Raw genomic sequence first — 14137 nt, 5'->3', positions numbered from 1 at the left:
GTTAGACATTATTCAGAATGGCTAGTTTTATATCTTTTGATTTTTTACTTAGGAATGACAGTGGTGATGTGAAAATATGCGAGAATCCCGTTCATGTCTCTCAAAAGACTAAATATAAAAAATGAAAACTAATATTATGAAACACTGTAGTAAAGAAATGTATTTTTTTTTGCTTTTGTTAATTAGTAATAATAATTAATACTGTGTGCTGAGTTAACCACGTTTATGGTGTCCTGCAACAACAACAAGGTATCTTTTGAAAAAGTCATTTTTGAGGATTGCCATATTTTTATATAGGAAGAAAATTTAGTGTTTGGGATTTTATTTGCATTTGTAATCTTTTCTTTTTCTCTCTTTCTCTCAGTACTTATTAAAGTACTGGGATTTTGAACACATGAGATCCTATCACAATTAGGTACAGTATATACTGTACTGTATACTGTAAGGAAGACTTCCATCTGCTGCTAAGTAAACGTTTTAAGTTACAGGTTATGGCTGTGACCTTTAGGATAATGTAATACTTGCAATGCATGATGAATGAATTGTGGAAATGGCATTTAGAGAATCAAATATATTTTGATGAAACCTCGTTTTTACTGCAGCAAATATAAAAGATGCTGAGTTTGTTGAGTTGAACTAATGTTTTTGTCACTTTTCTTTTTTGAAATGGTTTGAAAAATTTTAGAAAAATATTTCTTGGGGTTTTGACACTTTATCCATTATTTTAAACAGATGTAAAAAACATAATCATTACATACAGTGCACTGTTTATTCTTTAAGCATTAAAATCAAACTAATTAAAATAAATATTACCTTTTATGCAAAGACATTACACTGCTGACACAAAATGGAGCCTGTTTCCTATGAAAATAATCAAAATGGTCTTGATCTCTGAACGAAGTAGAGAAAATGAAATCCCAATTTAGATGAGAAAAATAAAAAAAACAAAAACAAGTGCCAAACTGCTTATTACTAGAGCACTTTTTTATTTTTTCTTTATTATGGTTATGAGCATAAAAGTACAACTCTGCATCATATGTTAAAGTAAAAAGCATTTTTCCTCTCTGCTCAATAATGTAGAGCAAACTATACCCTGATGTCAAAATTCAGTTTCTTCCACAAATATTGATAAAAGCTACTCTTAGTGTTTAATTGCACCAAGAACAAGAAGACAACCAAAATAAACCCCGAAGGTCCCATCTCTTTGTATTGGAGAGTGGGGAGGAACAAAGAAAATATTTTTCTAGATGCACTTATCTGATAATTCCTCTATATTTAAGTTTCTATATCTAAAGTATAATTTTCAAGATCAGTGTTTTAATTAATTATGATGATCTTTAACTTTTCCTTAAATGTAAAACAGCATTTCAGTACTTTGTTTCATATTGCTGAAAGAGATTTTGTAGAATTCCAGCTACAGTATCTATCATACTAACATCAGCACTGATTCCTTCACATTTTTAACTGTATAAATTGTTAGTCTTTCAATGAGATTTGGGCTAGATTTTAACAGTTTTTGTTCAGCAAGTGCTTTTCTTGGTGTCTGAGCAAATATCTCTTTTATATTTATGTACAGATGGTAAAACTGGCTTTTTCCTAAAAGCATTTTAAAGTTTTCTTGGTTGTTCTGGCCTTTGATCTGTTTTCTTATCGGTATTGTCAGATGCAGTCTTAATGTAGCTTCCAACAAAATCCTCTTTGCTCCTGAAAACACTTTTAGCTCACATACTGTATACAGTATAACATGCCAATGCATTTTCACATGATCCTCTTGCAACTAAAATTTTCCCTAAATTAAGGAACATTGTGGCTGGGGGTTTATTTATTATTTAGATACATGTATAGAATATACACTGTAGCATGTAGTGTATGTTTATATTTTATTGTTTACCCACATCTACTGTATATTTGCATTAGCTAGTAAAGCAAGTCTGTTTTCAAGATGCAGCACACAGTATAATATATGTAATTAATTACTACAATTATGTGAATTTAAAAGGGTGGCAGAACAATGATTATATCAAGGTTAGCATCTAGGGCTTTTATTGTATAGAAATGAGATGCTGTTGGAGGGATTGTGTTATATTCTTTGGCTTTGTTATTACAAAATACAATATGGGGACTTCTGCTGTTCAGTTGGCACAGGCTTACAGGGATGTGCAATGGAGCGTGTACAGATTGGATGAAAATAGTCTGCATGCTGCACAATAGGCAAACAGCTTGGCTGTTTTACATGAAAAAGTCCCTTTAACAGTAGGCTGGCTCTCGTGCTTAAAACACAAACACACAAGGTGCATCAGTGACATTTTAACATGCACACGTTTGGTAGTAATTAATACTGTGTGCTGAGTTAAATTAGTTTGGGGTGTCCAGCAACAGCAACAATGCATCTTTTGAAAAGGTCATTTTTGAGGATTGACATATTTTGATATACTGTACTGTAGGAAGAAAATGTAGTGTTCTGGATTTTTTTCATTTGTTCATGTACAGTATTCATTTTGTGTTTCTGTGTTTATACATTCCCTAAGTTGAGAAGCCATCACTGCTAGGATCAACAGGAGTTGGGAGTCTTATGGGACTGACTGGGCTGTTACAGGGCTACTTTGGAAATTTTCTGAAATTTCCAACTTGGAAGGGAGAATTTAATTTAAATGCCTGGCTTTTGCAAACATTTAATCCATTGACACTGTAGAAACGTTTTTCATTTTACTGGTACTTTACCTCATTCACCTCTTCCATGCAAAGAAGTGTATAGCTCCCTCACTAACAGAACTTTAGAGACAGCTGTCAAAACTGGGACAAGAGAGAGTAGCGAAAATCTGTTTACAAGTCAACTGTCGACATGCTGAGCAGTAAGCAACTGTTTTGTTTAAACATGGAATATTTAGTTACCAAAACATTAAGGATTTTTTTTTGAAGTTACTCTGTTCTGTGAGGTAATGTACTGTACACAGAATTCATTATCTTTACATGGAGAGGAGATCACAGTCGAATACATGTGAAGGGATCTATGCAAATGGAAGTGTCTAAGCTGATAAGAAGAAAACAACTGAAAAGGAATGTAGGCTGACAGTTTGGATGTCCAAGGCCAATTGTTTCTTAATTATGTCTTGATTTGCATCTCATCTGAATTCTGCAGACTATAAGACTACCAGATATTGGTATTAAAGATGCATTTCAAGGCTAATTGGATTTAAGCATTGTGATTAAAGACCATAGGAGAGTGTTATAATCTATCAGGAAGAAATTGCCAAAACCTTTTCGCCTTACCTGTGTTAACATGTGAAAGATCGGTACTGCACAGTCTAGAGTAGAAAGTGAATGAACACTACTCTGGAACTAATCCATTCCTGAGCAATGCAGTATCATTTGGATGCTGACATGTGGATACCTACCTACAGTATGATATGCTTTATAGTAATGGTAATGATGCCCCAAGTACACAAGACAATTACTGTAGCTGTTTTACTTATAAACGAACATAACATTTCTGTGCTGAGTCTGCTGACCGTAACCCATTCCCATTTTTATTTTGTGACCTACACAGCATAAATATGATCTGAGGTGCTGGTTTGAAGTGTGAAGCACAGATGTTTATATGCTATTAGAGTGCCGAGGCAGAGTGCCTGAAGTGTTTGTAGCTGTGTATGGGCTCCTAGAAAGGATATTTTGGTCAGAAATGTTTGAAATGAAATGCCAGCAAGATTTCTGTTGCCTTTTCTTTCAAGATGCTTAATTACAATTCATGCAATAAGTTTCAATTAATTCTTATTTCCTAGCGTATTACTAGGAGGTTTCATAAATGAGTGCAGTCATAACAGAAATATTCTAAGAAGCATATATATCCATTTCAGAAGTGCTCATGAGCCTCGTTAAATGCAGTGGCTTCTAACTTTGACTACATATGGAAAGAAAAGAAAAGAGAAATGAGAAATATCTTCACTGAGTCTCCTGAATGGCAGGTTAAGCTCTAGGATAACAGATTCGAGCCTCGTGTTACTAGCCGACTGTGACTGGGACTCCCTCCGTGGGGCGCACAGCTGGATGGCAGTTATTTGGGCAGGGTGACCCTTGGCCAATTAAAAGACAGGGGCATGATGTGCTGTTAGTGAAGGCCGTGTTTCTTCCCCATCTGGTACAAGACTTTCAGTGAGGGGCACTGGTACCTGTGACAGGCTACACCTCCTCTTTCTCCCTAGTCTTTGCTCATAGGATTCATAGCGGTAAAAAAGTGCATAAAAAATACAGAATTGACTACATCAAACTGGGTGGTGTAAGAAAAGTAATTGGAGATGTTTTTTTTATATGTATAGATTGTTTTTTGTATTTTAATTTAAATTTTTTAGTTTGTTTTTTTATAAGTCTGTTTAGATGGCTCAGCTGTTATACTTTTGTGAAATGGCAAAAGCTGATGAAAACGCACATGGAATGTTGTTTTAAACAACATCTCAATCTACAGCATTTTATTCAGAGAATGACTTCAGAAAGTAGGCTTTGAGAAGTCGGGAAAGGACTAATCACACCTTATATTTGTATTATAATTAATACTAATTCTTACTAATAGTAATCTTACTGTGAACCGGATATTTAACATTGTGGCTTATTTATTTGATTTGAACATCATGTCCACTATAATGAAATCAGAATTTATTATTCTAGCAATTAATGTTCCTGACAAAGGTTCTTATATTGCTGGTATGGTGGTTCCCATGCAAACTGAATAAAGTAATAATAAAATCAATATAGCTGATACCCTGGCTTTTCTCAGGATACAAATGGATGGATTTCTGCTAGATGGGCCAAATAGCCTCCTTTTGTTTGTAACCTTTCTTATATTTTTACTCTTATGTCCTTAAAACATACATAACATTTTTTTTATTTTTGTTACCATAATTAAACTTATTATCAGGAAAGGATATTTAAGGTAACTGAAAAATAACTGCGACCAAAACATTACACTACTGTATGTGGTATAAATGTCAGCATGTCACATACAGGCAACTTTAAAATACATTTTTCCAGCAAGCATACAGTACGTGCTGCACACCAATTTTGTCAATCCCTGATTATAAACTAAAAAGTAAAATGATACATTTTATTAAAATTTTAAAAATAAGTTCACCTGTGTATTGTATGTTGATAATTACTGTACATTCAGTGCAGCCTGTGAAAAAAAAACCCTCAAAAGACTACATGGCATTTGTCTTTTCTAAGCCAGACTTTGAAAAGATAGTTTATTAGAATAGATCTTACAGTTAAAGAGATGTTTACAAAAAAGGAAGAAATGCAACATGTTGTTTTCTTTTGTCTTTTACTTCACTTTATGATGTGTCGTAAGCAAAGCAGGGCTACTAGTTCTCAAACAAGAGCATCATATTTTCGCGATATGTCAATGCATATGTATTAAAGAATAAACTTTAAAATTCCTTACTAAAGAAAAGTAAATAGAGGAATTTTCACTTTTTGGAAGTGAAACCTTTAGTTTGTCTCTAGAAACCTGCCTTTGAATTTTAAGTCTTTTCTTCTAGCAAGGCAGAATAAATGATCAATTCTGAAAATAACGACGGAAACGATGCCGTAAATATGTATGTAAATTGTGAGTGAAAATTGCCGAGGAGGAACAGAATTACATTTGTCTTTTCAGCTGGGTAATGAAAAGTGGGAATTAACCATAAACAAATATAACTACCCATTTCTGCTACATTCATTCGAAAATGCCCCGGTCTTAGTAGATAGATCTGTAATTTTGGTAACTGGGTTTTGAATACATTTAAAACTTTTCAGTCTTCTGTTTCCCGACCTTAAAATTCAGGCAAGCTGCATAGACTGGGAAGGGTTAATCAGCTTTCCTCAAACTACATTAATGCACCTTTTGTTGTTAAAAACATGCTTTGTGCACAAGGAGATATAGTGCCTTTTTTGATTTCCACAAAGAAATCCCAAATTATGTTTCTGTAATTATGCATACAATGGAAATGTTTTCAGAATTGCCTCTTCCTCTAAAATGCTCATTTTGTGTAATCATCCATGGGTTCAGAGCCACTAATTACCAGAAATTGTTCTACACATTACATGTTCCAAAGGTCAATTACGGGAGAATGAAGAAAAGTGTCAATCCAACCAAATGCGTAAGCCAATTTTCTGTTACTGCCGCAACATGTTGTCTTTATTGCTTTTGTTTTTCCCATTCACTGTTTACAAAGCGTTCAATTAAAGTGATTCATTTACCTGGTAGTGAGCAGCTGAACATAGCTGGTATTTACAGAGCAGTGCTTTACAGAAATGTGCTTTAAAAAAAAACTAAGAAGAAAGCATTTCTGTTTGAACTATCTGATTTTTACAATTTGATTGATACTGGGCAGATGTGACTACTCTGCACCTTTCCTATAAGCATGTGGCCAGGAGATAAGCAGGGCATAGCATATGATGTCGCCATCAGCTTTGTTTATTCATGCCTCCTATAGTTTTACCTATTGTTCTGAAAATAGCAGTTTAATAATCTTTATTATCTGTTTGTCCTACACATACTCTTTTAACTCTGTAACAAAAGGTTTCAGTTAAAGTAAGATTTGTATTAAACTGTCATGAAAAATGTCATGTGTTTCTGCCTTAAATACTGGGTTAGAAGCATTTCCTGAAATTGATGGATATCTGCATAATTTTGATGCATTGCTTGAAAAGAGACGTAACATTTCGGCTGTGGAGCCTTCTTCAGGTGTGTGAGGAGGACCTCACACCTGCAGACGGCTCCAGAGCCAAAGTGTTGTGTCACTTTTTATCTTTTCCTTTCAGTAATGCATTTAGTTGAGCTGCCTTATAAAGGTTCTTTAATTGCTTAAACTCTGCATTGGAGCAGATAAACAGAACAAAGTTTACAAAAGAAAAAACAATGAAATATAGTATCTGAGATGCATAATTAAAGCAGTGATATGTGTACTGAAAATTGTCTTGGAAAAAAAAAGGTGTTTCTAAATTGTCTTTTGGTATGGATTTAATAAGGACAGAATTGTCAGCTGATTATCACTGACATCACCTACAAGGTGAGTGCAAGTTACAAAAAGCCTATTTTTAAATAATTAGTACTTTCTTTTGCTCGTTCAGCTCAGAAACTGTTAAGGGTGTCTACAGCGTTCTTACTCGGGAGAAAAAACTCTCTTCCAGTCATTGTTACATTTTCTTGCCAAAGAGTGGTCTTGTGTGTGGTTCATCACCAAGGTTTATGTGCATTGTGAGGCACTAGGTCAAACAGTGCAGTGAGCCACTAAAAGCAATAAAAAGGCAAACAAAACCATAAGCTATACTGCATAGTCTAAAGTATATCATTCAAATCAAGGGATCTCATTTTAAAATTGTGTAATGCACTAGTTAGGACTCATTTACAATGTTGTGTACAATTTTGGTCACCATGTTACTAAAAACAAATATTGCTGCTCTGAATTTAGTCCAGAAAAGAGCAACTGCAATAAATGCATTAACGGACATAAAGAATGTCCTATTGCCCATGCGCGTATTCAATATAAGGATTCAAAAATACAAGCATTCAAAATTTTCAAACACAGATGAGAGGACACAAGAGGAAAGTATGAAGAAATGTGTTGAACCAAATGGTTGTGGTAGTGTGGAACATGCTCTCCATCCTCGTGATTGGAGCCAATACTCTGGCTTCTTTCTAGAAATGGCTGGATAAGATCCTGGGAACAATTTCCTACTAACTGCCAAATGTGCTAGGTGGGCCAAACGACCTCCTCTCATTTGTAACCTTTATTTGTCTATTTATGAGCCGTCACAAAGGTGGCCATATTCCACTACCAGTGTTGAAGACCAAGAGAGAACCGATGCATTAGCTTATTCTGTTTAGATGTTCAAATAACCTTAGTGATCCCTTCTATGGGCATTTAAGTACAGTAAATGCAGTAAACAGTTGCATTCTATATGAACAAATCATGTGATTAGTCTTCATTTCACTTCTTAAAGGAGGCTTTTCTGATAACGCAGGTGTTAGGAACACTATAAATAAACCATTTTAATACAAAAAAATGACATGTCATATAGGGCAGAGCAGCTTTTCAGCATATTGTATGATGTCCATGCTGCAGTTTTGTATAGCCCTGGTCCCTGTTACTGTACATATTTAAGGAATGTTGTATGTGAGTCTAATGGTTTTATTCCTTGATGTTTACAAATATGTGTTGTACCAGTGCTTGTTTGCTTGTTCTGTTGGAACTGTCAAGGCTGGATTTGAATTCCCGGTTCTACCCTTGGGACTCCCATTTTAAACATGATATAGGACAATAATCATTCTACAATAAAGGATGGACTGAGGTACAACAGATTACGTTCTCTGTAAGCTTAATTATATTAACATAAAGACAAGACTGATTACTAAATGTGATACTTGTTTCCATGTCAGGTATTCAATCATTTTCCATGTTTTTATCAAATTAGGCATAGCTTAAAGCTAATGTTGCAGCAGAGCAAACAGGTATACTGTATATGAAGGAACTAAGAAGTGCAGTTATCATAATCTAATGATAAATTTGAACTGTCAAAATAGTGGTCTGTTACATTAACATTCAATTGGGATGTCATACTGAAAAATGTTGATTTTACAACTGCAGTGTCTTTTGTGAAATCTTCACAAATACAACACACTTTTAAAATAGACTGTGAAACATAATGTTTTTTTTAATGGGACAATAATATTTTTGAGGCTGGAGAATTTGTTTTATTCATACTGGACAAGATTGTAAAGCACTAGTTATATACTGTAGATACATGTATTAATGTGTCATGCACCATTTTCATTTTGACATTATTGTGAATGTCAAAGGTCACAAGAGGGCCTCTCTCAAGCTGGTTTTCTGACTTATCAGTGTCATCAGAGTGTATATTATCTGTGTTAAAAGTTTAGTGCTGTCAGAACAAGTGTCTTTCATAGTTCTGGGTATGATTATAAATGTCTATAAATGAAAATCCTGTACTTCACCTTTCCGAGCAGACCTTTCCAACAGTTGTCTGCACGTAAATATGACAGATGGGTCTTTAATAGGAAAGCAGAGTTAACAACATGCCTGTTTACAATATTAATCTTCGAAATATGCTTCGTTCTGCCACCTTGAAAGCCAGGTTTGCGCAAATCCCTCTTTATTGCAGCATATGTCAACAGAAATGAACTCCCATCTGCTGCTGTGTAGCTTAGCGCTTGGCATTCTGTGATGAAGGCTCATCACAATACCTGGGCTCTGTTTGTAATTACAGGTGTGTACTGAGGAAAGCAACACATTAATCAGCCTTTTAATTATAGAAAGGTGGGTCTTTTGTTCAGCCCGTACATACAGAATTCACTGTGCACTGTGATACTAGGAGAACCCATCTGCTGCTTTTCTCAGAACATGTTTGCTTTGTTGGATATTGCCTGCCCAGGGCTGAGAGGATTTAAAACCTCTGTTTAAATATTAACCTGGTGGAAGGGAATTGGCTCCACCTCTTCACAGCTTTAAAGAGCTATCTCATTTGTAATCGGCCCCTTTTCTTTTTCATTATATCTTCCAGGAAACTCTCTAGCGAGGACCATTTCTGTTGTATGGAGCACTATGCACTATTTGAAGTAGAAGCAATCATTTCTTTATGCAGCCCATGTGTAAAGCCTGAGCACAAAACTGGTGGTGCTACTTTAGCATAAAGGAAATATTAATAGATTTAAGTGCGGTTTATGTTATCTGCCTTGCACACTTCAGTATATGTTGAGCCATCTGTTCTTAAAATTGTACCGTATTTTGGTCAATACATTTCCTATTGTAATTGTTTCTAAATTACTCATTCAGAGTTTGTTAATATTTCATAATTCCTTAACATTTACCTCCTTGGTATTTTAAAGCAACATTACAAAGTTTTAACTGGATGAAAAAAAAACATTTAGACATGATGGCTTCACAGTGCTTGACAGTAAAAACACAAGCAGCTTCCGAACAATTTGATTATCCAGCAGTATAATTTATCCAACAAAAACATATTTGATAAAAAAAAATAGTGGTCTTGAGGCTCAATATACAGTATATTAATGGAGCTGTTTAGGAATGAATATTTGGTTAATCTGTGATATTGTCTACTGTATACTGTACCATATTCTGAAATACAAAGGCAAAATTCTTCAATTATAATTTATGTTGGATGTACTTTGGTATTCTCTGATGTCTGATGTCATCTGCGCCTTCCTCTAAGATGTTTTTGATTTTGCCTTTATCTTCCTTTTTACGGAGAATTTAGCCGGGCAGTACTGCAGATGAAAAAAAAAATTGTACATAAATGAACTAGGAAATAAGACTGGTTTCAGCTTTGTATGGTACATCTAAATTCAATTTCTTCTCAACATGGTTCATTTGGGTACACGCCTGTCTTTGTGTTGCTGGCCTGCTTTCCTCAGCAGGATTTGTGCACCATCACATGTTTGTTACAGACCTTTTTAATTTAAATGCAGTACAGGTTTTCAGCAGGTAAAATCGCAGTGTTTTTCCAGTCACGGAGTCGAATCACTCCCCCTCCCCCCCCCCCCTTTTTCTTTTCCAGGATGTGTTAAACACAGTCATCAGGCACTGTTCCCCGCGCTTCTTCTTTCTCGGCTTGCCCGGTTTCACAATGCTCGTGGGTGATTTCATCACCGCGGCGGCCCGCATCCTGAGCACCGAGACGCTGGAGGTGAGTATGACAATGTTAAATAGGCATCCTCCAGCCCCGCAAGGGGCCTCCCCGCCCAGCCCCGAGAGGCTGAGCTCCAGCAGCTAACGAGGTTCAGATTTCTGCACGGGAACAGGTGCTCGCTCATTAGTGTGCTGTGAACCCGGGCGCTCGGGGTAGATGCCATGGCAGCTGAGGTGTGAAATTGCAGTATAAAGTGACTTGTCTTGCAAGGGCAGAGGCGTTTCATCAAAAGACCAGATTGTGAGAAATCTCCACCGTACAACCTTGACACTCAGGTGTAAATCTTGGGTTTCAAAACCTCGTTAGCCACCAGCGCAACAACCTGAGAGCCCGAAGATGGAAATTTCCAGGTGCACGCAGCAGTGCCAGACCTGACGATCAGATAATCATCTTCTCCCTTCATTAAATAAGTACAAAACAACAGCAGTGCAGTTCTACATCTGTCCCCAGTATATTTCTGAGGTGTAATGCAAATATAGCTCTATTCAGAACTGGACTGTTTATACAGTATCTTCAGAAAAAAATGACATTCTAAAATACACTACTTGTGTAACTGTACAAGGTTTATTGGATAAATGTTTTATGTAGATAAGATGCTTAAGTACACATGAAAATATTTACAGTATATATGTGTTTTGCTCTCCTTTTCACCTTTGCTTCATCGAACCGAGAACACAAATTATGCTATTTTTCCATTTTTTATATTTTCAAAGGCATATATACTGTGTGTAGCCAGTGTTGTTCAGATTATGTGAACTTTTGGGCAGCCGTAATGACATGCTGATGAGAAAGCATGAATTCGCCTCACTGTAAATGATTGCTTTACTGTACATGATCATTTTCTCGCCTACTCTAAGAGAGCACAGTGGCTGTTTTGATTTGGTCCATTTTGCCTTTTTTTAACTGTAGATGTCTTTTGTCTGTAGGAAAACATATCACAAACATATAGCTGCATGTGCTCTAAGCATTCTGTAACAGTGTTAGAAGTGTATTAACACATCATTTTCCATTCAGACCTTCTGGTTCTCTTTTTCACTCTTCTGACATGATCATCATGTAACCTTTTTGTCGGCCAAGGTCAATAGATTTTGCAAGACTAGTTTGTCAACTTCAAAGCCCGTTGCTTTTTTGGATTTAAATGAAGTTCACTTTAGTATCCTTATCATTTTGAGAGCACGTTTAGCTCCCTTTTGTGCCTAAGCATCAACGAATGTCTGTTTGTGTACACTTACATATTGCACCGCTGCAATGAAGTTGAATGAAGTGAAGAAGCTACACTAATATATTCCAAAGGTACTGTATCTCTAGATTGTAATGTGATTTTGGAATCTTTATTTTAAAGGCTCCTCGAATTGAAGCACAAACTCTTCTTGGATCTTTAGTGTGCTTTCCAAACCTATACCAGCAGATGCCATTACTACAGACAGTTCCTGGAACTACTGATATCATCGTAGGCAATGAAGAAATTAAGGTAGGCAGTGTAATGTGTGGTTAATGCGTGAAAATGTTTAGCATCAAACACAGGTAGTAGACAACAAAATAGAAATGTTTGGGTAAATGAGGGATGCCTGAATATTGAAATTGAGGGCTTTCACACAGATGTGGCTCATGTATAATTAGCATGCTTGGGCTTAGGTATAGAATTGCTGGACAGGCCTGGTTGCCTGTAATTATATCCACAAGAGGACACCTCAGTGGTTTTGAACGAGGGGTCATTGCCGGGATGTATTTGGCAGGAGCTTCAGCGACCAAGACAGCTCATCTTGCCGATGTTTCACATTTCTCACGACCAGCTGTGTCTGAAAGACATCACTGTAGGGGCAAAGTAAGGAGAATTGCAAACTCCAGGATCGTATCTTTGCATTGGTTCAGACAAGGCAAAACAGGCAAGCAACGGCGTAGAAACTGACTGCAAAGTTTAACCTAGGGCGTCCCTAGCCACTTTCATCATAACCAGTTTCCCAAGAACTGCACAAAGCAGGCTGCTTGAATGTTTGTGAGTCCAGTGGTGCAGAGGCAATGGACTACTGAGCAGTGGAGAAATGTGATCAGGTTAGATGAATGATCCGTCACCGTATTCTTGACAAATGGATGAGTGCACATATTGCGCCAACCAAAAGCACCCTACAGCCCTGACTGCTCAGCTCCAATATTTGAAAGGTTCTGGTGTTTCTATAATCTTGTGGGGTGCAATTTCCTGGCATAGGTTGAGGGCTCATGTTCCCTTAGAAGGCAAGGTGTCAACGTCGGAGGCCTCATGCTCACCTGTAAGGCTCTGCATTGTTTGGCAGTACTTCAGTACCTGTCTTGAGTTACTATCGTCCTACTCCCCACCTCCCAGCCTTCGTTCATCTAATTCTGGTCTCCTGTCTGTCCCCCAAGACCATCTACACTCTGTGGGTGACAGGGCCTTCTCCTGCTGCGCTCCGAGCTATCCTTAAGGATATCAGCGAGTCTCTTTCCCTGAGCTCTTTCACAGCAAGACTCAAAAGCTTCTTCTTTAGAAGGGCTGTTTAACTGGTTCTGTGTCTGGCCCTTTCCTTTCCTACTGTCATTTCCCAGACTGTCATAGTAACTTGTGTAATTCTGCTATTCATTCTCCTCTCACTGTGTATTATTGTTTTCTAAAAAGCACTTTGAGAAGCCACTTTTAAAGTAAGGTCAAATAATGTTTATTATTATTTTGGAACAAAGTTATTTCTATAAGTTATTTCCAATTAAATGACTGCATCTGAACTTATGAAATGTAAAACTGGATTTATATCTAATATCTAACCTAAAACACCAGTATCAGAATACCTAACATTTCAGAGTATGACAAATGTCATTGTGGACAATAGCAAATTATGCATCACATTGAGTTACAGCTTCTATCTAAACCTCCTGGTAAGCATCAAGCTCTGCGTACTGTTGTTACTTTTATGTAATGTTTTTGTGGTTAGAAACATGCACTGAATTTGCATTCAGTAGCTAAATCAATTATGACTCAAATATCTAGCAAATTGCTCACTAGCAGGCTTTGTTCCTGAAATTCTACCAGAAACATACAGTAATGATGGGTTTAAAGTGCATTTTTAACTGCCTTTGATTATTTTTTTCTTTGATTCTGTTTTTATTCCTTTAGGACTATTTGATCAACATCTTATTGACCATTGCGAGGAATGAGCCCAGTGAAGGAGCAAGGTACAGGGCCAAGTTGATGTTGGTTTACTACAGCTGCTGTCAGAATTTCTTTTTCAGCACATTCCTAAATGCTCCAATTTTTTAAAGACTTGCAGAAACCAAAAATTAAGGGAAAGTATAGAACAAGCCATAACCTTTCACAGACACCACAGAAACAGTATGTAATTAAAAGAAAGCATACACAAGAATAATTACTGTACCTTGTGACTGACTGACATAAAGAAACAAAGGTTGCTAATGAGTGGGGCCCATCTAG

At 36.5% G+C, this 14137-nt stretch overlaps 1 protein-coding gene across 7 annotated transcripts in view; it reads left to right on the top strand.

Moving 5' to 3' along the window:
• The window catches only part of ralgapa2 (Ral GTPase activating protein catalytic subunit alpha 2), a 195566-nt gene that overhangs the window by 90032 nt on the left and 91397 nt on the right, over positions 1-14137 (top strand). For all 7 annotated transcript variants that reach the window (XM_015354284.2, XM_006626136.3, XM_015354267.2 and 4 more), the window contains 3 exons: positions 10567-10695; positions 12041-12169; positions 13823-13881. In XM_015354284.2, the coding sequence (XP_015209770.2) occupies positions 10567-10695; positions 12041-12169; positions 13823-13881 (317 nt within the window). The remainder of the gene's footprint in view (positions 1-10566; positions 10696-12040; positions 12170-13822; positions 13882-14137) is intronic.

Source organism: Lepisosteus oculatus, chromosome 2 (genome assembly GCF_040954835.1).
Source record: "Lepisosteus oculatus isolate fLepOcu1 chromosome 2, fLepOcu1.hap2, whole genome shotgun sequence".
Taxonomy (NCBI): Eukaryota; Metazoa; Chordata; class Actinopteri; order Semionotiformes; family Lepisosteidae; genus Lepisosteus; species Lepisosteus oculatus.
The sequence above is the reverse complement of the archived record's forward strand: the minus strand, read 5'-3'. Positions and strand labels throughout refer to the sequence as shown.